The 24,223-nt window shown below is 40.1% G+C and overlaps 1 protein-coding gene across 3 annotated transcripts; it reads left to right on the forward strand.

The window, feature by feature from the left end:
• The first annotated feature begins 2,096 nt into the window (after positions 1 to 2,096).
• LOC133635519 (amine sulfotransferase-like) lies at positions 2,097 to 21,617 on the forward strand. 3 transcript variants are annotated; one of them, XM_062028703.1, is made up of 8 exons: positions 2,127 to 2,159; positions 5,053 to 5,142; positions 8,483 to 8,626; positions 8,799 to 9,016; positions 14,804 to 14,930; positions 14,998 to 15,092; positions 18,164 to 18,344; positions 21,382 to 21,617. In XM_062028703.1, the coding sequence occupies exons 2-8, from the start codon at positions 5,136 to 5,138 to the stop codon at positions 21,495 to 21,497; spliced, it is 888 nt and encodes a 295-aa protein (XP_061884687.1). In that variant the 5' UTR covers positions 2,127 to 2,159; positions 5,053 to 5,135; the 3' UTR covers positions 21,498 to 21,617. The 3 variants fall into 3 exon arrangements, with proteins under 3 accessions (XP_061884688.1, XP_061884687.1, XP_061884689.1); XM_062028705.1 differs by lacking the exon at positions 5,053 to 5,142 and adding an exon at positions 5,828 to 6,048 and having other exon boundaries at positions 2,144 to 2,159; XM_062028704.1 differs by lacking the exon at positions 5,053 to 5,142 and having other exon boundaries at positions 2,097 to 2,159; positions 21,382 to 21,616.
• The last annotated feature ends 2,606 nt before the right edge of the window (positions 21,618 to 24,223 follow it).

Genomic DNA, 24,223 nt, shown 5'->3' on the forward strand with positions numbered 1-24,223 from the left:
ACAAATGTTTTGAAGGCATGTAAACAGGAAGTTAACCGGCAGAGCCAACGCAGGCAGCGCCAGCACCTGTGCTTATATCAGCTTTGACACAGTGGACCACAATATTTCACTTCACAGCTTGCAGCACCAAGTGGGCATGTGTGGCACCGCTCCGAGCTGGTCCAGGTCGGATCTAGCAGGAAGAACCTAAAGTCTTCATTTTGCTGGCACTGAACTGTCAAGCGAGATCCCACAGGGTTCAATTTTAGGACCACTGCTTTTCTCCCTTTAACGGCTTCCACTGGGTTTGACCCTTCAAAAGACTTTGTGTCGTTCCAACCACTGGTAAGCTGACGACAGCAGGTCGACTTATTGTTACAGTGGAAGGATGCGTCCTCAATACAACCACTCTTTCTATTTCTTGATGACATCAAAACCCTACATTTTTGATGAAGTCATGGTGTTTGGACCCTATGGCTCCTGTTGACTTGGAGGCCTTGGCATTGCACATAAAACCCACGGTTACTCACCTTGGCTTTCGGTTAACCGAGCCTTCTCCGTTGCTGCTCCCAAAATTTCGACCATGCTCTCCTTCTTGTGAGACACGCTTCCTTATTGAAACCTTTTTTAAGACAAATGTTTATCTTCTGGGTGTCAACCCAGTGTGCGCGCTAGACTACTACTACTTAGACTACTATCAAAATGACTATGTGTTGCAGGCTGATGCAAATCTTCGTTGACAGAAATGTTGAAATGTAATATTTATTCTACACATTTTTATCAACATTGGAAAACATTACTAAAACGGAGGCTTTTCAGAGGGTGTGATAACTCCTGGAAATTACTGGCTTAGAATGGCCAAAGGTAAAGATGTGTGTGTTCAATTTGAAGGGAACGGAAACTACAAATAAAATGACTTCAAATATACCTAAAATACGCGGCATAATAACGCATTATGTACATATAGCTAGCATAAATAGCATGTTAGCATCGATTAGCTTCCAGTCATGCAGTGACCAAATATGTCTGATTATTAGCACTCCACACAAGTAAATAACATCAACAAAGCTCACCTTTGTGGATTCACGCACAGCATAAAACATTTGATGGACAAATAGAGACAAAGAAGGAGTGGCATAAAACCCGTTTTCTGTGGCAGCATCAAGGAAAGTTGTACATGTAAACAAACTATGGTGCGTTCAAGGACTTCCGAAATTAGGACAAAATGCTGCGTGCCAAATACTCTCATCAGTGAAGCATGTTTATTGTAAACAGTGGGATTTCTAACAATTAGGAAAGTTTGTGTCATGTTTGTCCTCCTACAGAAAACATTCACACAAAAAATAAAAATTATTCCTCATCTTTTTTTATTTTCATACATTTTTGAAAAAGCTCCAGGGAGCCACTAGTAATAATGAAATCTCGTTTGATTTCATTATTACTTTCATTATTAATAATGAAAACATTCAGGACCATTTTCATACTTTTAATTTTCAATTAGGACTCCCCTCAATTTTGGTGAATGTTAAAGTTCCTGTGGACCCAAAAATAAGTCAAATTAATATATATATTTTTTACTTTCAACACTCGAATTTTTATATATCAACTTCAAATGAATCCCTTGCCATAATGTTTTTTGTTTTTTTTATATTGTATGCCTTTTTTGATGGAAATATGCAATATTTACTATAAAGTATTTTTAATAATTTTAATAATAAGCAGAATGCGTGATGACCTTATATAACAGTATTCATTTAGTATATATTATATTATATTTACTACATCATTACAGAATACATGTATAATTACATCCATGAATACTCCAATAAAATAGTCATTATTTTGTCAAATGTATTTTGTATGAATGAAATATTTCATGTTCCTTCTTTGTTGTACCAATCAAGAATATTTGTATTTCTTTTTAAATGGAAATATTTTATTTCTTTGTGTCATTAATTCCACAGAGTCAAACTAATATGCACATTCTTTTAGGAGGTGACACATATGATATGAAGCATACATGTTTCAGTAGAGCAAGAAAAGAAAAGAAAAAAAACACCAGCCGCAAAAGAGGAGGGACCAAAATGAAAGAGGGCAGAAAAGGGGCGTGACCAAGTGGAAGAGTGTGTGATTTCTTCCAGAGGAGGCAGTTGTCATCGTGGAAGTTTGAGGAGTAAAAAGTGAGTACAAAGAAACTTTTTCACTTTCACCAAGTTTTTACTGCACCACTGGACTAAAGTACTGGGACACTTTTAGCCTGCAGGCACATTCTGCATTCCCTAAATTAAATCTTCCCTCCCAGCTGCACTCAGTGTTCTCTGTGCACTCTTTCTGTGTTCTCTGTGCACTCTTTCTGTGTTCTCTGCACACTCTTTCTGTGTTCTCTACACACTCTTTCTGTATTCTCTGTGCACTCTTTCTGTATTCTCTGCGCACTCTTTCTGTATTCTCTGCGCACTCTTTCTGTATTCTCTACTTACTCTTTCTGTATTCTCTGCACACTCTTTCTGTATTCTCTACACACTCTGTATTCTCTGTGCACTCTTTCTGTGTTCTCTGCACACTCTTTCTGTGTTCTCTGCGCACTCTTTCTGTGTTCTCTGCGCACTCTTTCTGTATTCTCTACACACTCTTTCTGTATTCTCTGCGCACTCTTTCTGTATTCTCTACACACTCTTTCTGTGTTCTCACTACATGGTCTAGGGCCCAAGTATGTCACTGATATGCTCCCACTATATAAGCCCTCTAGATCACTAAGATCTTCTGAGACCAATCTGTTAGCGGTTCCAAGAGTAAACTCAAATCAAGGGAGCGCATCATTCAGTCACTATGCAACAAATAGCTGGAATAAACTTCCTGAAGATGTCAGACTTTCCCCAACTCTGACTACTTTTAAAACTAGACTGAAGACTTTTATGTTCACCTTAGCTTTCAGCTAAATCTTTTAATCTTTTAACTTTTAACGTCTGCACTGTTTTTATTTTTATTGTCTACATTTTAATTTTGCTTTTATTTTCTTTAATTTCACTTTGTCTGTGAAGCACTTTGAGTCGGCCTTGTGTATGAAAAGCGCTATACAAATAAAGTTGCCTCGCCTTGCCTTGCCTCTGCACACTCTTTCTGTATTCTCTACACACTCTCTGTATTCTCTGTGCACTCTTTCTGTGTTCTCTGCACACTCTTTCTGTGTTCTCTGCACACTCTTTCTGTGTTCTCTGCACACTCTTTCTGTATTCTCTGCGCACTCTTTCTGTATTCTCTGTGCACTCTTTCTGTATTGTCTACACACTCTTTCTGTATTCTCTGCGCACTCTTTGTGTATTCTCTGCGCACTCTTTCTGTATTCTCTATGCACTCTCTGTATTCTCTGTGCACTCTTTCTGTGTTCTCTGCACACTCTTTCTGTGTTCTCTGTGCACTCTTTCTGTGTTCTCTGCGCACTCTTTCTGTGTTCTCTGCGCACTCTTTCTGTGTTCTCTGTGCACTCTTTCTGTGTTCTCTGCGCACTCTTTCTGTGTTCTCTGCGCACTCTTTCTGTGTTCTCTGGGCACTCTTTCTGTGTTCTCTGCACACTCTTTCTGTATTCTCTGTGCACTGTTTCTGTGTTCTCTGCGCACTCTTTCTGTATTCTCTGCGCAGTCTTTGTGTTCTCTGCGCACTCTTTCTGTATTCTCTGTGCACTGTTTCTGTGTTCTCTGCGCACTCTTTCTGTATTCTCTGCGCAGTCTTTCTGTATTCTCTGCGCAGTCTTTCTGTGTTCTCTACACACTCTCTATTCTCTGTGCACACTCTCTGTGTTCTCTGTGCACTCTTTTTGTGTTCTCTGCGCACTCTTTCTGTGTTCTCTGCACACTCTTTCTGTATTCTCTACACACTCTCTATTCTCTGCGCACACTGTCTGAATTCTCTGCACACTCTTTCTGTATTCTCTGTGCACTCTTTCTGTGTTCTCTGCACACTCTTTCTGTGTTCTCTGCACACTCTTTCTGTGTTCTCTGCACACTTTCTGTATTCTCTACACACTCTTTCTGTATTCTCTGCGCACTCTTTCTGTATTGTCTACACACTCTTTCTGTATTCTCTGCGCACTCTTTCTGTATTCTCTGTGCACTCTTTCTGTATTCTCTATGCACTCTCTGTATTCTCTGTGCACTCTTTCTGTGTTCTCTGCACACTCCTTCTGTGTTCTCTGCGCACTCTTTCTGTGTTCTCTGCGCAGTCTTTCTGTATTCTCTGTGCACTCTTTCTGTGTTCTCTGCACACTCTTTCTGTATTCTCTGTGCACTGTTTCTGTGTTCTCTGCGCACTCTTTCTGTATTCTCTGTGCACTGTTTCTGTGTTCTCTGCGCACTCTTTCTGTATTCTCTGTGCACTGTTTCTGTGTTCTCTGCGCACTCTTTCTGTATTCTCTGTGCACTGTTTCTGTGTTCTCTGCGCACTCTTTCTGTATTCTCTGCGCAGTCTTTCTGTATTCTCTGCGCAGTCTTTCTGTGTTCTCTACACACTCTCTATTCTCTGTGCACACTCTCTGTGTTCTCTGCACACTCTTTCTGTATTCTCTGCGCACTCATTCTGTGTTCTCTGTGCACTCTTTCTGTATTCTCTGCGCAGTCTTTCTGTGTTCTCTACACACTCTCTATTCTCTGTGCACACTCTCTGTGTTCTCTGCACACTCTTTCTGTATTCTCTGCGCACTCATTCTGTGTTCTCTGCGCACTCATTCTGTGTTCTCTGTGCACTCTTTCTGTGTTCTCTGCGCACTCTTTCTGTATTCTCTACACACTCTCTATTCTCTGCGCACACTGTCTGAATTCTCTGCACACTCTTTCTGTGTTCTCTGTACACTCTTTCTGTGTTCTCTGCACACTCTTTCTGTGTTCTCTACGCACTCTTTCTGTGTTCTCTGCGCACTCTTTCTGTATTCTCTACACACTCTCTATTCTCTGTGCACACTCATTCTGTGTTCTCTGCGCACTCTTTCTGTGTTCTCTGCGCACTCTTTCTGTATTCTCTGTGCACTCTTTCTGTATACAACTGCGCCATTGAAGATATTTTTTCTTTTATTGTCTTCAGCCCTGCCATTGATCTTACCACCATAATTAAACCTACCAGGAGCTTAAAGCTCCAGACGGCATCACTCTCAGGTTCACTGGAACATGCAAGGTTCTCCACCAAATTATACTTTTATACAGTATACACTGGTTTTAGCAAAGATGACTAATAAACACACAAATGTAAAACAAGTTAACATTCGGGCTGTCAAGATTAACGAGTTAAAACTCATGTGATTAATCGCAAAAAATGATCGCATTGATCATGAACACACGTAGATTAATCATGCAATTTATTTTGAGCGTACAAGCTCTTTTACGTGAACCGCTATACGGTCAGTGATCAGATCAATACTTACATCAGTACAAAGAGGAGTTAGGAGATTTCGACTGGTGGTCTCGCTGGCAAATATAACTAATAATAAATTAATTTTACTAAAAGAATAAAACTAAATATTGTGTTTAAAATACGTCCTGAAATAACTTTAGATTTAACAAAATATTATATTTCAAATACATCCTGAAAGTACTATAGATTAAAGGCCTACTGAAAGCCACTACTACCGACCACGCAGTCTGATAGTTTATATATCAATGATGAAATCTTAACATTGCAACACATGCCAATACGGCCGGGTTAACTTATAAAGTGCAATTTTAAATTTCCCGCCACATTCCGGTTGAAAACGTCTAGATATGATGACGTATGCGCGTGACGTCAACGATTGATACGGAAGTATTGGTACCCCATTGAATACAATACAAAAAAGCTCTGTTTTCATTTCAAAATTCCACAGTATTCTGGACCTGTGTTGGTGAATCTTTTGCAATTTGTTTAATGAACAATGAAGACTGCAAAGAAGAAAGTTGTAGGTGGGATCGGTGTATTAGCGCCTGGCTGTAGCAACACAACAAGGAGGACTTACTTGGATAGCAGACGCGCTAGCCGACGCTAGCCGCCAACCGCACGGATGATCGGGTGAAGTCCTTCGTCCTTCCGTCGATCGCTGGAACGCAGGTGAGCACGGGTGTTGATGAGCAGATGAGGGCTGGCTGGCGTAGGTGGAGCACTAATGTTTTTATCATAGCTCTGTGAGGTCCCGTTGTTAAGTTAGCTTCAATGGCGTCGTTAGCAACAGCATTGTTAAGCTTTGCCAGGCTGGGAATTATTAACCGTGTAGTTACATGTACATGGTTTAATAGTATTGTTGATCTTCTGTCTATCCTTCCAGTCAGGGATTTATTTATTTTGTTTCTATCTGCATTTGAGCCCGATGCTATCACGTTAGCTCAGTAGCTAAAGAGCTTCGCCGATGTATTGTCGTGGAGATAAAAGTCACTGTGAATGTCCATTTCGCGTTCTCGACTCTCATTTTCAAGAGGATATATTATCCGAGGTGGTTTAAAATACAAATCCGTGATCCACAATAGAAAAAGGAGAGAGTGTGGGATCCAATGAGCCAGCTTGTACCTAAGTTACGGTCAGAGCGAAAAAAGATATGTCTTGCACTGCATTCTAGTCCTTCACTCTAACGTTCCTCATCCACGAATCTTTCATCCTCGCTCAAATTAATGGGGTAATCGTCGCTTTCTCGGTCCGAATCGCTCTAGCTGCATTGAAAACAATGGGAAATTTTGAGGAGTCCTTCCTCTGGTGACGTCACGCTACTTCCGGTACAGGCAATGCTTTTTTTTATCAGCGACCAAAAGTTGCAACTTTATCGTCGTTGTTCTCTACTAAATCCTTTCAGCAAAAATATGGCAATATTGCGAAATGGTCAAGTATGACACATAGAATGGATCTGCTATTCCCGTTTGAATAAATAAAAAATCATTTCAGTAGGCCTTTAAACTAAATATTATATTTAAAATAAATCTTAAAAAAAACTTTAGATTAAACTAAATATCATTTTTAAAATATATCCTGAAAGAATTTAAGATAAATCAAAACATTATATTTAAAATACATCCTGAAAGAACCATAGATAAAAAACAGTATTATATTTCAAATGCATCCTGAAAGTACTATAGATTAAACTAAATATTATTTTTAAAAATAAATCCTAAAAGAACTATTGATACAACTAAATATTATATTTAAAATACATCCTAAAATAACTTTGTATTAAACTAAATATTATATTTAAAATACATCCTGAAAGAACTTTAGATAAATCTAAATATTATATCCAAAATACATCCTGAAAGAACTTTAGGTAAATCACAATATTATATTTAAAATACATCCTAAAAGAACTTAAGAAAAAAACTAAATATTATATTTAAAATACATCCTGAAAGCACTTAAGAAAAAACTAAATATTATATATAAAATACATCGTGAAAGAACTTAAGATAAATCTAAATATTATATTTAAAATACATCCTGAAAATAACTTTAGATACATCTAAATATTATATCTAAAATATAACCTGAAAAAACTTTAGGTAAAACACAATATTATATTTAAAATACATCCTGAAAGAACTTTAGATCAATCTAAATATTATATCCAAAATACATCCTGAAATAACTTTAGGTAAAACACAATATTATATTTAAAATACATCCTGAAAGAACTTAAGAAAAAAAAAATATTATATTTAAAATACATCCTGAAAGAACTTAAGAAAAAACTAAATATTATATATAAAATACATTGTGAAAGAACTTAAGTTAAATCTAAATATTATATTCAAAATACATCCTGAAATAACTTTAGATACATCTAAATATTATATCTAAAATATATCCTGAAAAAACTTTAGGTAAAACACAATATTATATTTAAATACATCCTGAAAGAACTTAAGATAAAACTAAATATTATATTTAAAATACATCCTGACAGACCTTTAGATAAATCGAAATATTATGTCTAAAATACATTCTGAAAGAACTTTAGATAAGACTAAATATTATATCTAAAATACATCCTGAAAGAACTTTAGGTAAAACACAATATTATATGTAAAATACATCCGGAAATAACTTTAGATAAATCTAAATATTATATTTAAAATACATCCTGAAAGAACTTAAGATACATCTAAATATTATATTTAAAATACATCCTGAATGAACTTAAGATAAAACTAAATATTATATTTAAAATACATGCTGAAATAACTTTGGATACAACTTAATATGATATCTAAAACACATCCTGAAAGAATTTTAGATAAAAAGTTTTGTGTAAATAAATGACATGTATTCAAGTAAAACGTTTAAAAAAAAAACATTCTTGACTCACATTATGACAATAAAATTGCAATTGTGTATACATATTGGGGTCTTCTCTTAAGCTAATTTTAAGTGAGTAATCACATATGATTAATCATGATTAATCCAAATTCCAAAATGGGATTAATCTGAATCAAACAATTAATCAGCCCTACAATAAAGATTTCAAGGAGAACATCAACAATACTTTTCATATTTTACCTCCGAGGTCAAATGGACCAAAAACCTGAACTGGTGACCCACAAAGGCTTCAAGTTCATCCGTGGAACTCACGATCCTGACGACGTGGACTCTATTTGTCAACTAGAGACAAGAGATTCTGATGTATTTGTCGTCACCTATCCCAAATCAGGTAAGGACTAGTTCATCATCAGAAGGGAAGGGTCTTTGCAGTGTTTCCACGTAAATGTCCAAAAAGTGAAGACAGCAGAGCAACAGACTAAAGAGTTCCTGGAGGAACAGGTATTGTGAGAACCCTCAAACGTGCTTCACATCTCCTCGCTGCGTGCCGCTCTGTTTGACAGGAACCATATGGATGCAGCAGATCTTGCTGCTCCTGGAGGCAAAGGGAGATGTGACGGCCATCGGCGCGGCAAAAAGCTCCTCCAATGCTGATCTCGTTCCCTGGATTGAGGTGATTGGTTCCAGGCAGGCGTTCATGAATGCACCGTCACCCAGAATGAGGGTCTCCCACCTTGCTTACCACTTCATGCCCCGGGCCCTCAGGCAGAAGACGGGTAAGGTACGGCTGCACCATATTGGCCACGATTTGGTCTGTACTGACCGGTACTACGGTCTCAAAGGTACCATTGGGTACTGTTATGCCCCAAATGTAACGCAAAGTTTGGTTTTATTCACAACAATGCACATTATAGGCCTACTGTAATTAAATGTTCTTATTTAAACGGGGATAGCAGGTCCATTCTATGTGTCATACTCGATCATTTTGCGATATTGCCATATTGTTGCTGAAAGGATTTAGTAGAGAACATCGACGATAAAGTTCGCAACTTTTGGTCGCTGATAAAAAAGCCTTGCCTGTACCGGAAGTAGCGTGACGTCACAGGTTGTGGAGCTCCTCACATCTGCACATTGTTTACAATCATGGCCACCAGCAGCGAGAGCGATTCGGACCGAGAAAGCGACGATTACCCCATTAATTTGAGCGAGGATGAAAGATTCGTGGATGAGGAAAGTGAGAGTGAAGGATTAGAGGGCAGTGGAAGCGATTCAGATAGGGAAGATGCTGTGAGAGGCGGGTGGGACCTGGTATTCAGCTGGGAATGACTAAAACAGTAAATAAACACAAGACATATATTTATTCTATTAGCCACAACACAACCAGGCTTATATTTAATATGCCACAAATTAATCCGCATAACAAACACCTCCCCCCTCCCGTCCATACAACCCACCAATACAACTCAAACACCCGCACAACACACTCAATCCCACAGCCCAAAGTACCGTTCACCTCCGTAAAGTTCATACAGCACATATATTTCCCCAAAGTTACGTACGTGACATGCACATAGCGACATGCACATAACGCAGGGGTGGGCAATTAATTTTTACCGGGGGCCGCATGAGCAACCCGAGCACTGCTGGAGGGCCACATCGACAATATTTCAATTCAATTTTGCTCAATATTATTTGTGATATATGCCGTAAGATAAATAATAATAATAATAACAATAATTAATAATAATAGTAATACTTCAACATAGTGTGTGTAACAGCATTCCATGACTAATATAAATAAATTAACATTAATAATAAATGACAGTAAAATAAGCACACGTATGACTGAGGAGTCATAGTGTAACTTTGTGTGGTGTTTGAGTTGTCCGACTTTTTGTGTGGCCATAAACGCACCAGTGGTTTAGTGCTATGCATGTTGGTGACAGATGACAAGTTGGTTTTGGCCTGGTTTGTACGGCAGAAAATGACTAGTTTTTCGAGATAGAAGTGTTTTACTCATGTTTTTGGTGTGGTTATGGCCGAATATAAACAGTTTTGCTCAATAAAGTGATCGATATCATTCCTGTCCTCGAAGCATCTCGATAGAAGTTACAATAATTGAACGGTGTTCAATTGAACGGTGTTGACGAACACCGTTAGGGCCGCTTGTTGTCACTGTCACTCAAAGTTGCATTGCAAAATCACACAGAATAAATGTGTTTATTTTGTTTAGAATTCAGATGGGATTTGATTTGGTGCGCGGCATATATTTGCTGCGCGCAGAGGACGCTTGAGCAGTGCGCAATTACGCAGGCGCGCACCTTAGAGGGAACGTTGCTTGGCAGTCCATGTCTTGTGGAAAACACGCCATTCGTCATCAACTTTTCTCTTTTTAGCGTCTCGGGTGTAAACCGTGCATCACTTGTCGCTGTGCACCTTCACTCACAGATTACACACGGACATACGCCCATAAATAACACTTTTCAAAATAAAAGCAGCACAGTTGTATTGCGCGCACGACATAGATTTTTTTTCAACTTTATTTTGTAATTTGTGATTGCAGCTGTTCACATTCACGCACGCGCATACGTCCACACGGAAGTAGTACAAATAACGCTTTTCAAAACAAAAGCAGCACCGTTGTATAGCACACTCCACATAGATACTTTTTAAAATGTATTTTGTAATTTATGATTGGCCTCACGCGGGCCGGACAGGGACGCACAAAGGGCCGGATGTGGCCTGCGGGCCGCAGAATGCCCAGGTCTGATCTATACTGACTGAGACACAAGAACCATCATATAAACAACCAAATGATCTGTCCAGTATTATCCCACGTTTCATGTTTTGTCTGTACATGCCGAGATCGACAGTCTATATGGGGCTCGAAAGGCCTTGTGATTTTGCAATGCATTGTGGGGGCTGGCTAGACATACTTGTTGGACAAAGGTTTTGTTTACAGTGTGAAAGCAAGCAACAAACTGGATTAAAAAAGTAAAAAACGTACCGAAACAAACTGTACCCTGTGCCAAAGGCTCGCAACCTGGAAAAACTAATAAAATACGGTGGAATTCCCTCATATGAACTATGAGCACGTCTGATGGACCAGAGATTTGAGTCTAGTAAAAGTGCCGCCACACTTGTCTGTATTTTGTCTACGGGTTTGTGGTGAAACTAGAATTTCGTTGCTCTTGTGCAATGACAATAAAGAGCGTACCATACCATAGTCTGCCAGGATTAGTGGCAGCAAACACAAAACACACTCTTGATCAGTGGTCACCAACGCGGTGCCCGCGGGCACCAGGTAGCCCGTAAGGACCAGATGAGTAGCCCGCTGGCCTGTTCTAAAAAATAGCCCAAATAGCAGCACTTACCAGTGAGCTGCCTCTATTTTTTAAATTGTATTTATTTACTAGCAAGCTGGTCTCGCTTTGTTCGACATTTTTAATTCTAAGAGAGACAAAACTCAAATAGAATTTGAAAATCCAAGAAAATATTTTAAAGACTTGGTCTTCACTAACTGACAAAGAAACAGATAACAGATTTGGTGTCCAATTCAAAGTGTGACATGATTTATTTAAAAATTTGAGAGTTGACTTTTGTATTTTACATGAGTTATTATTTGTACAAACATGGTGCAAAGTAATTCATGATTTGTTAAAATATGTTAGTGGCTGGCTAGTTAAAATGGGATATTGTGATTTCACAAGACTGTCTTACAAGTGATCATTTGAAAATGTTCAATTTGAAAAATGTCCACTTAGAGAAAATATACTAATAATGTGTTGCATATTGATTTGTATCTGTTTCTATATATATTTATTGTGAGAAATCATTAAGATGATCAGTGTTTCCACAAAGATAAATATCATTATAACATAGAGTTAAAGGTAAATTGAGCAATTTGGCTATTTCTGGCAATTTATTTAAGTTTGTATCAAACTGGTAGCCCTTCGCATTAATCAGTACCCAAGAAGTAGCTCTTGGTTTCAAAAAGGTTGGTGACCCCTGCTCTTGATGATGTTGTTTCTGACGGATGTGGCATTCGTTGCTATGCGTTCTGTAAAATCAATGTGCCCAGGAAATACCTCGTGGAAACGTTTAAAATGACAAAATATCATAAATATTACATGTTATCCTAAGGGACGGGTATCATTTGCAGTTTAATTGATACTAGTACTGAACCGGGCAATGCTGATGACAGAAACGGTCAGTGACTGACTAAGGTAGCCAATCCTGCACCAACTGAGTCCACACTACCAGGTACCAAACTGGTAACTGAGATACGTCATCCGAAGTACGGATCCGCTGTGTTTGTGAGGCCACAGATGGATGTCAGGGAATTTCACTCAGCCTGCTCAGACACAACGGAGAATATGTTACCTTCTGCCTGCCAGAGATCTCCAGCACCTCGTCGTACAAACCAGCCGCCAGTCCCTTCGTATGGCATGACCTAGCGTCCAAGTGCAAGAAGAAGCATGCTGTTGGTATTGCTGACTTTAACTCCCAGAAGCGTGACTGTGAAGTGAAAGAATAAGTGCTTAGTGTCCGCCCTGAGTTCGGTAGGTCGTGAGTTCAAACCAAAGACTATAAAAATGGGACCCATTACCTCCCTGCTTGGCACTCAGCATCAAGAGTTGGAATTGGGGGTTAATACGCCAAAATGATTCCCGAGCACGGCTACCTCTGCTGCTCACTGCTCCTCTCACCCTCCAGGGGGTGGAACAAGGGGTTGGGTCAAATGCAGAGGGTAATTTCGCCACACCTAGTGTGTGTGTGACTATCAGTGATACTTTAACTTTAACTTTTAGTACATTTCAACAGAAGGTTTATAGCAACTACGTTACAGCAGAGAGTAACCAGCTAAGAAGAAGAAATTAATAAATAGATTATTAAAGGCCTACTGACATGCGATCCATTCTATGTGTCATACTTGATCATTTCGCGATATTGCCATATTTTTGCTGAAAGGATTTAGTAGAGAACATCGACGATAAAGTTCGCAACTTTTGGTCGCTGATAAAAAAGCCTTGCCTGTACCGGAAGTAGCGTGACGTCACAGGTTGTGGAGCTCCTCACATCTGCACATAGTTTACAATCATGGCCACCAGCAGCGAAAGCGATTCGGACCGAGAAAGCAATGATTACCCCATTAATTTGAGCGAGGATGAAAGATTCGTGGATGAGGAAAGTGAGAGTGAAGGATTAGAGGGCAGTGGAAGCGATTCAGATAGGGAAGATGCTGTGAGAGGCGGGTGGGACCTGATATTCAGCTGGGAATGACTAAAACAGTAAATAAACACAAGACATATATATACTCTATAAGCCACAACACAACCAGAATTATATTTAATATGCCACAAATTAATCCTGCATAACAAACACCTCCCCCCTCCCGTCCATATAACCCACCAATACAAATCAAGCACCCGCACAACACACTCAATCCAACAGCCCAAAGTACCGTTCACCTCCGCAAAGTTCATACAGCACATATATTTACCTAAAGTCCCCAAAGTTACGTACTTGACGTGCACATAGCGGCAAGCACGTACGGGCAAGCGATCAAATGTTTGGAAGCCGCAGCTGCGTACTCACGGTAGCGCGTATCCCACTCAAAGTCCTCTCGGTAAGAGTCTCTGTTGTCCCAGTTCTCCACAGGCCAATGGTAAAGCTTGACTGTCATATTTCGGGAATGTAAACAATGAAACACCGGCTACGTGTTTGTGTTGCTGCAGCCGGCCGCTAATACACCGCTTCCCACCTACAGCTTTCTTCTTTGCTGTCTTCATTTGTTCATTAGACAAATTGCAAAACATTCACCAACGCAGATGTCCAGAATACTGTGGAATTTTGCGATGAAAACAGACGACTTAATAGCTGGCCACAATGCTGTCCCAAAATGTCCGCTACAATCCGTGACGTCACGCGCAAACGTCATCATACCGAGACGTTTTCAGCAGGATATTTCACGGTAAATTTCAAATTGCACTTTTGTATTGGCATGTGTTGCAATGTTAAGATTTCATCATTGATATATAAACTATCAGACTGCGTGGTCGGTATTAGTGGGTTTCAGCAGGCCTTTAAGCTAGGGTGTACTTTTTGTTGTTGTTCCATCCATCATCATTTTTCACTTATCCTACACAGAGAAGCCCAGACTTCCCTCTCCCCAGTTACTTAGTCCAGCTCTTCCCGGGGGATCTCAATACATACCCAGGCCAGATGGGGGACGGCGTGGCGGGGTTGGGAGAGTGGCCTTGCCAGCAACCTGGGGGTTCCTGGTTCAATCCCCAGCTTCTACCAACCTAGTCACGTCCGTTGTGTCCTTGAGCAAGACACTTCACCCTTGCTCCTGATGGGTCATGGTTAGCGCCTTACATGGCAGCTCCCGCCACCAGTGTGTGAATGTGTGTGTGAATGGGTGAATTGAGAGCTTTGCCTTCCGGGTCAGCTCCTTTTTCACCACGACGGACCGATACAGGGTCCGCATCACTGCAGACTCTTCCCTCGCGTGTGAACAAGACCCCGAGGTAGTTGAACTCCTCCACTTTTGTCGTTGTTGTAGGTGATATACGTGGCAAGGAACCCCAAAGATGTCCTCGTTTCTTACTACTTCTTCCATAAACTTGCAAACATGCTGGAAACCCCTGCAAGTTTTGAAGACTTCTTTGACAAGTTCCTCAAAGGAGACGGTAAGATGGATGATTGACAGAAAGACACTCGTCTCTCCTGAGTCATGTGACCTCGGTCTGGTTTCAGTGTTTGGCTCCAGCTGGTTCGAGCACGTCAAGACTTGGTATTTCCACAAAGATGATGTCAACATGCTCTTCATCACCTACGAAGAAATGATTCAGGTGGGATTCCATCGTCATGTTAGAGCAAAGTGCGAGGGCCGTTTGTCGCTGTTATTGCTCAGAAAATAATAAAGTTATGAATTATTGACATATTCAAGGCTCCATTTACTTCACATCAAATATTCAAAAAACATTTTTTGGTTGGGGTGAAATTATTGCATATTTTGTGTTTTTGACAAAAAAGGTATACAACATACAACAAATTCAAACTTTTTATAGACCGATCTAAAGTTGATCTTGAGATTTAAGAGTTGATTTAAAATACATACATATATGACTTATTTTTAATATTTCTAGAAATGAGACCCTTCGGGGTCCCCGGGACTAAACTTGAGTGGAGCCATAAAGGTAAAAACAAATCTAAAAAAGGGACAAGCAGTAGAAAATGGATGGATGTGTGTATTGTATTGATTTTGAAAATGACAAATATCAAAATGGCCCCCGCATGCTTTTATTGTTCAGTGTGGCCCTCATTGGAGAAGGTTTGGACACCCCTGTGTTAGACGATGTGTTTTAGGACTGTCATGTTCATGTGTTCATTTTCATGTGTTCATGTTCCTGTGGTCATGTTCATGTTTATGTGTTAATGTTCATGTTCATGTGTTCATTTTCATGTTCCTGTTCATGTATTCCTGTTCGTGTGTTCATGTTCATGTTTTAATGTTTATGCGCTCATTTTCATGTTCGTGTGTTACTGTTCATGTATTCATGTGTTCATGTTTTTGTGTTCATGTTCATTTGGTCATATTGATGTTTGTGTTCATGTTCATTTGGTCATATTGATGTTTGTGTTCATGTTCATGTGTTAATGTTTCTGTTCATGTGTTCATGTCCATGTGTTCCTGCTCACGTGTTCATGTTTTTGAGTTCATGTTCATGTGTTCTGTTTCATGTGGTTCATCTTCTTGTGTTCAATGTTCCTTATGTGTTCATGTGCTCGTGATCAGGTTAGTGTGCTCATTTTCATGTTCATGTTCACGTGTTAATGTTCATGTGTTCATGTACTCATGTTCATGTTCAAGTTTGTGTTCATTTTCAAGTTCATGTGTTACTGTTCATGTATTCGTTCTTGTGTGTTCATGTTCATGTGGCCATGTTCATGTTTGTGTTCATGTTCATGTGTTAATGTTTCTGTTCATGTGTTCGTGTTCATGTTCATGTGTTCATGTCCATGTGTTCATGTTCATGTGTTCGTGTTCATGTGGTCATGTTTTTGTGTTCATGTTCATGTGGTCATGTTAATGTTTGTGTTTATGTGTTCGTGTTCATGTGTTCATGTGCATGTGTTAATTTTCATGTTCATGTTCACGTGTTAATGTTCATGTGTTCATGTACTCATGTTCAAGTTTATGTGTTAATTGTCATGTTCATGTGTTACTGCCCATGTGTTCATGTACTCATGTTCATGTTCAAGTTTGTGTTCATTTTCATGTTCATGTGTTACTGTTCATGTATTCGTGTTTGTGTGTTCATGTTCATGTGGTCATGTTTGTGTTCATGTTCATGTGTTAATGTTTCTGTTCATGTGTTCGTGTTCATGTGTTCATGTCCATGTGTTCATGTTCATGTTTTTGTGTTCGTGTTCATGTGGCCATGTTTTTGTGTTCATGTTCATGTTTATGTGTTCGTGTTCATGTGTTCATGTCCATGTGTTAATTTTCATGTTCATGTTCACATGTTAATGTTCATGTGTTCATGTGTTCATTTACTCATGTTCATGTTCAAGTTTGTGTTCATTTTCATGTTCATGTGTTACTGTTCATGTATTCGTGTTTGTGTGTTCATGTTTGTGGGGTCATGTTCATGTTTGTGTTCATGTTCATGTGTTAATGTTTCTGTTCATGTGTTCATGTTCATGTGTTCATGTCCATGTGTTCATGTTCATGTTTTTGTGTTTGTGTTCATGTGGCCATGTTTTTGTGTTCATGTTCATGTTTGTGTTCATGTGTCCATGTGTTAATTTTCATGTTCATGTTCACATGTTAATGTTCATGTGTTCATTTACTCATGTTCATGTTCAAGTTTGTGTTCATGTTCATGTGTTACTGTTCATGTATTCGTGTTTGTGTGTTCATATTTGTGGGGTCATGTTCATGTTTGTGTTCATGTTCATGTGTTAATGTTTCTGTTGATGTGTTCATGTTCATGTGTTCATGTCCATGTGTTCATGTTCATGTTTTTGTGTTTGTGTTCATGTGGCCATGTTTTTGTGTTCATGTTCATGTTTGTGTTCATGTGTTCATGTCCATGTGTTAATTTTCATGTTCATGTTCACGTGTTAATATTCATGTGTTCATGTACTCATGTTCATGTTCAAGTTTGTGTTCATTTTCATGTTCATGTGTTACTGTTCATGTATTCGTGTTTGTGTGTTCATGTTCATGTGGTCATGTTCATGTCTGTGTTCATGTTCATGTGTTAATGTTTCTGTTCATGTGTTCGTGTTCATGTTCATGTGTTCATGTTCATGTGTTCATGTCCATGTGTTCATGTTTTTATGTTTGTGTTCATGTGGCCATGTTTTTGTGTTCATGTTCATGTTTGTGTTCATGTGTTCATGTCCATGTGTTAATTTTCATGTTCATGTTCACATGTTAATATTCATGTGTTCATGTACTCATGTTCATGTTCAAGTTTGTGTTCATTTTCATGTTCATGTGTTACTGTTCATGTATTCGTGTTTGTGTGTTCATGTTCATGTGGTCATGTTCATGTCTGTGTTCATGTTCATGTGTTAATGTTTCTGTTCATGTGTTCGTGTTCATGTCCATGTGTTCATGTTTTTGTGTTCACGTGTTCGTGTTCATGTGGTCATGTTTTTGTGTTCACGTTCATGTGGCCATGTTCATGTTTGTGTTTGTGTTCATGTGTTCATGTCTATGTGTTAATTTTCATGTTCATGTGTTCGTGTTCATTTTCATGTGTTCATGTGTTCATGTTCATGGTCAAGTGTTAATGTCTCATTCAAAAGTTAATGTTCAAGTGTTCATGTTCATGTATTCATGTTCATGGTCAAGTGTTAATGTCATGTGTTCGTGTTCATGTATTCATGTTCATGTGTTCCTGTTCAGGACCTGAAGTGGACAGTGAAAAGGATTTCCCTGTTTGTTGGCAAAGATCTGAGGGAGGAGCAGCTGGCCAATGTGGTGAAGTTCAGCACCTTCAGCAACATGAGGAAGATCCCTCAAGCCAGCTATGAGCAGGTTCCAGATGACATGTTCAACCACCACATGGGCAGCTTCATGAGGAAAGGTAAGCCCACCTACTGGCTCAGTTGGCCGGAAAGGTCAGAGTTGACAGCAACAGACAGGAATAATCTGCCCAAGACTCTGTGAGCAAGGCTAAAACTCGATCATCTAGTTTGTAGAATCAAGACATAAAAAGGAACTGAAACACGTCATTCGGCAGCATCTCATTATTTTCATGGATGAATGTCTGCTGTGTGGATGTGTTTCTGGCGAGGTTTAATTCTGCTACACGGTAGGTAAGGAACATTTTTGTTTTGGGTGTCGTTCTTCGCATTCACATTCTCAGTTCAGGCTGTTGGAGGGCAGGATTGTGTCGTTCTCTTATCACGTTCTCTGTTCCGGCGGTTGTAGGGCAGGATTGTGTCGTTCTCCTATCACGTTCTCAGTTCAGGCCGTTTGAGGGCAGGATTGTGTCGTTCTCCTATCACGTTCTCAGTTCAGGCCGTTTGAGGGCAGGATTGTGTCGTTCTCCTATCACGTTCTCAGTTCATGCGGTTGGAGGGCAGGATTGTGTCAATCTCCTATCACGTTCTCAGTTCAGGCGGTTAGAGGGCAGGATTGTGTCGATCTCTTATCACGTTCTCAGTTCCGGTGGTTGGAGAGCAGAATTGTGTCAATCTCTTATTATGTTCTCAATTCCGGTGGTTGTAGGGCATGATCAATCAATCAATCAATGTTTATTTATATGATTGTGTCGTTCTCCTATCCTGTTCTCAGTTCCGGCGGTTGGAGGGCAGAATTGTGTCTATCTCTTATTATGTTCTCAGTTCCGGTGGTTGGAGGGCAGGATTGTGTCGATCTCTTATTCCGTTGTCAGTTCAGGCGGTTTGAGGGCAGGATTGTGTCGATCTCTTATCACGTTCTCAGTTCCGGCGGTTGGAGGGCAGGATTGTGTCAATCTCCTATCACGTTCTCAGTTCAGGCGGTTAGAGGGCAGGATTGTGTCGATCTCTTATTATGTTCTCAATTCCGGTGGTTGGCGGGCAGGATTGTGTCGATCTCTTATCACGTTCTCAGTTCCGGCGGTTGTAGGGCATGATTGTGTCGTTCTCCTATCCTGTTCTCAGTTCCGGCGGTTGGAGGGCAGAATTGTGTCTCTCTTATTATGTTCTCAGCTCCGGTGGTTGGAGGGCAGGATTGTGTCGATCTCTTATCACGTTCTCAGTTCCGGCGGTTGTAGGGCAGGATTATGTCGTTCTCCTATCCTGATCTCAGTTCCGGCGGTTGGAGGGCAGGATTGTGTCGATCTCCTATCACGTTCTCAGTTCAGGCCGTTTGAGGGCAGGATTGTGTCGATCTCCTATCCCGTTCTCAGTTCAGGCGGTTGGAGGGCAGGATTGTGTCGATCTCTTATCACGTTCTCAGTTCCGGTGGTTGGAGAGCAGAATTGTGTCGATCTCTTATTATGTTCTCAATTCCGGTGGTTGGAGGGCAGGATTGTGTTGATCTCTTATCCCGTTTTCTGTCTCGGTGGTTGCAGGGCAGTGTTGTGCCGATCTCTTGTTACGTACTCAGTTCCGGTGGTTGGAGGGCATGATTGTGTTGATCTCTTATTACGTTTTCAGTTCCAGTGGTTGGAGGGCAGGTTTGTGTCGATCTCTTAATAGCTTCTCAGTTCAGGCAATTTAAGGGCAGGATTGTGTCATTTTTTTTAATGACATTTTCACTTCCAGTGGTTCGAGAGCAGATTTGTGTCGATCTCTTAGTACGTTCTCAGTTCCGGTGGTTGGAGGGCAGGGTTGTGTTGATCTCTCATGTTCTCAGCTACGATGGTTAGAGGGCAGGATTGTGTCGATCTCTTTTACGTTCTCAGTTCAGGCGGTTGGAGGGCAGTGTTGTCGATCTCGTATTACATACTCAGTTCCGGTGGTTGGACGGCAGGATTATGTCATATTCTTATGTTTTCAGTTCCAGTGATTGGAGGGCAGGTTTATGTCGATCTCTTAATGGGTTCTCAGTTCAGGCGGTCGGATGGCAGGATTGTGTCGGTACCTTTTTACATTCTCAGTTCAGGCAGTTGGAGGGCAGTGTTGTCGATCTCCTATTACGTTCTCAGTTCCAGTGGTTGGAGGGCATGATTGTGCTGATCTCTTATCACGTTCTCGGTTATGATGTTTGGAGGGCAGGATTGTGTCGATCTCTTATTATGTTCTTGGTTCCAGTGGTTAAAGGGCTGGATTGTGTTGATTTATTGTTGCGATTTCAGTTCCGGTGGTTGGAGGGCAAGATTGTGTCAATCTCTTATAACATTCTTAGTTCCGATGGTTGGAGGGCAGGATTGCGTCGATCTCTCATTACGTTCTCAGTTCTGGTGGTTGGAGGGCAGGATTTTGACGATCTCTCAATTTTGTTCTAAGTTCCGGTCTCTGTAGGGCAGGATTTTGTCGATCTCTTATTGCGTTCTCAGTTCTGGTCTTTGTAGGGCAGGATTGTGTCGATCTCTTATCACGTTGTCAGTTCCGGTGGTTGAAAGGCAGGATTGTGTCGATCTCTGCCCATGTGCTGTGGACATTTACTACTACTACTGCTTTCAACACATCGTTTCAAATAGTTCTTTCCCCTTTTTTATTACATACAGTTGTAATGGAAGTCGAATAATGACAATAATGAAAGAAAAGCAAAAACTAGACAAGGATTACCTCGAATCCTTGATATGTGGTCCTAGCTTGTTTTCTTGTTTAGCGAGCGCTAATGGACACATGCTAACATTCTTCTGTTTCACCATGAATGTTTTTGATGTCTATTAATGCTTAATGTGTTGAATTAGACCTACTTGGTGTTTATTACCATTTAATGTGTTTTTTAAATTATTAATCAATTAGCGTGTTCTTGATGTTTATTAATGCTTAATGTCTTGAATTAGACCCACTTGATGTTTTTGTATGCTGCTGATAATGACTACAATATATGGTGGATGGACATGTGTAACATGTGTAACATGTATAATGTGTGTAACATGTATAATGTGTGTAACATGTATAACACATGTAACATGAGTAACGTGTGTCATGTATGTAACATGTGTAACGTTTGTCTTCAAGGGACGGTGGGTGACTGGAAGAATCACTTCACTGCGGCTCAGAATGAGATCTTTGACAAGGTCTTCCAGAGGGAGATGAAGGATTTTCCTGTGTCTTTTATCTGGGACACTCTGTGACCAGATGTTCATCAGGCAAACCATTTTTACACTTTGAGTCACCTATTGTTTGCATTGTAACTAGGTGTGTCCCATCCAATATCGATATCAGGAAAAAAACATGTAAAAGCTTCGATACAAGCAGTCCTGCAGCGTGTTTACTTGTGTGTGATATCATGTGCGATACAAGCAGTCCTGCAGCGTGTTTACTTGTGTGTGATATCATGTGCGATACAAGCAGTCCTGCAGCGTGTTTACTTGTGTGTGATATCATATGCGATACAAGCAGTCCTGCAGCGTGTGATATCATGTGCGATACAAGCAGTCCTGCGGCGTGTTTTGTGTGTGATATCATGTGCGATACAAGAAGTCCTGCAGAGTGTTTACTTGTGTATGATATCATATGCGATACAAGCAGTCCTGCAGCGTGTTTTGTGTGTGATATCATGTGCGATACAAGAAGCCCTGCAGCGTGTTTACTTGTGTGTGATATCATGTGCGATACAAGCAGTCCTGCAGCATGTTTACTTGTGTGTGATATAATTTGCGATACAAGCAGTCCTGCAGCGTGTTTACTTGTGTGTGATATCATGTGCGATACAAGCAGTCCTGCAGCATGTTTACTTGTGTGTGATATAATTTGCGATACAAGCAGTCCTGCAGCGTGTTTACTTGTGTGTGATATCATGTGCAATACAAGCAGTCCTGCAGAGTGTTTACTTGTGTATATCATATGCGATACAAGCAGTCCTGCAGGGTGTTTTGTGTGTGATATCATGTGCGATACAAGCAGTCCTGCAGCGTGTTTTGTGTGTGATGTCATGTGGGATACAAGAAGTCCTGCAGAGTGTTTACTTGTGTATGATATCATATGCGATACAAGCAGTCCTGCAGCGTGTTTTGTGTGTGATATCATGTGCGATACAAGAAGCCCTGCAGCGTGTTTACTTGTGTGTGATATCATGTGCGATACAAGCATTCCTGCAGCGTGTTTACTTGTGTGTGATATCATGTGCAATACAAGCAGTCCTGCAGAGTGTTTACTTGTGTATATCATATGCGATACAAGCAGTCCTGCGGGGTGTTTTGTGCGTGATATCATGTGCGATACAAGCAGTCCTGCAGCATGTTTACTTGTGTGATATCATGTGCAATACAAGCAGTCCTGCAGTGTTTACTTGTGTATGATATCATATGAGATACAAGCAGTCCTGCAGCGTGTTTTGTGTGTGATATCATGTGCGATACAAGAAGTCCTGCAGAATGTTTACTTGTGTATATCATATGCGATACAAGCAGTCCTGCAGGGTGTTTTGTGTGTGATATCCTGTGCGATACAAGCAGTCCTGCAGCATGTTTACTTGTGTGATATCATGTGCAATACAAGCAGTCCTGCAGAGTGTTTACTTGTGTATGATATCATATGAGATACAAGCAGTCCTGCAGCGTGTTTTGTGTGTGATATCATGTGCGATACAAGAAGTCCTGCAGAATGTTTACTTGTGCAAAGCTGGGCAGCCAGTTAACATCTAAATGTCCTCTAATAAGAACACCATTTCTTTAATTTACTAAAGTCATTTACAAAAGGTAAACATGTTAGGCTATAGGCTACTGGTCTAGCAGCTACACAACAGCTAAGCACACAGTAGCTCACAAGCTAGACATAGTTAATAATCATTGAACAATAAAAGGTGACATTTGTCAACAAACAAGTATCATATAATTATAGTTGTTAATTACTCGCATAAACAAAGTCTTCAAGGCAGAAGCATATTAGAAAGTATCCAGTAACAAATGTGTCCGCATCATTCAATTTACTGAGCAATGAGCTTTACTCCGCTTCAATTTACAGACAGCATAAGTCCATTCCCGTTCGTAATAAATAGGTTAGTGTTTTTCATAGCTACTGTTGTTCTCCTTTTGACTTATTTTACTTGATCAAACCTTTTCTAACATTCCACACTACAAAATGGAAGTATGCATGATTTCTGCTGATATGTATGATGTAACAGATCAATACTGGTATCAGGCAATATGCAACTTTATCAAAAGTCCCTAATTGTAACTGCCATGAAAATGTGCTGGAGGTATTTATCTTGTTGTAATAATCCAATTTTAATAACTTCATTCTTTAGCAAAAAAAAATGTACAGTAAAAAACAAAAATTGGCAGCTCAGCTGCCATCATTTCACTGTAAAATTAAAAGTGGTAGCGTTGTTTCATTTACAGTAATTTGGTGTAAAAACACTTTAAATTGGACGGTAACATTCAGTTTTTTACCGAAAAATGTACTTTATTTTTGTCCGAGTGTACCGTATTTTTATTGTTAGACTGTTTGTATGGGCCTTTTTGAAAATGGAGAAAGACATTTATGTAATAAAGCAATGCTGACTGAAATGTTGCACGGAAAATGTAAAATTACAGGAAATGTGGAAATTATGGAAAATGTAGGTCCGTCCATCCATCCATCCGCTTATATGAAGTCGGGTCGCGGCGGCAGCAGCCTAAGCATAAAAGCCCAGACTTCCCTCTCCCCACTCACTTTGTCCAGCTCCTCTCAGGGATCCCGAGGCGTTCCCAGACCAGCTGGGAGACATAGTCTCTCTAACGTGTCCTCTGTCTTCTCTACCGACTGGACATGCCCTAAACACCTCCCCAGGGAGGTGCCTGGAGGGCATCCTGACCAGATGGCTGAACCACCTCATCTGGCTCTTCTCGATGTGGAGGAGCAGCTGCTTTAGTCTGAG

Source organism: Entelurus aequoreus, linkage group LG20, assembly GCF_033978785.1.
Source record: "Entelurus aequoreus isolate RoL-2023_Sb linkage group LG20, RoL_Eaeq_v1.1, whole genome shotgun sequence".
NCBI classification, from domain to species: Eukaryota; Metazoa; Chordata; class Actinopteri; order Syngnathiformes; family Syngnathidae; genus Entelurus; species Entelurus aequoreus.

Coding starts and splice junctions, on each gene's coding strand:
- LOC133635519 (XM_062028703.1), top strand. Junction 14,931..14,997: donor CAAGTTCCTCAAAGGAGACG/GTAAGATGGATG, acceptor GTCTGGTTTCAG/TGTTTGGCTCCAGCTGGTTC. Junction 15,093..18,163: donor CCTACGAAGAAATGATTCAG/GTGGGATTCCAT, acceptor GTTCCTGTTCAG/GACCTGAAGTGGACAGTGAA.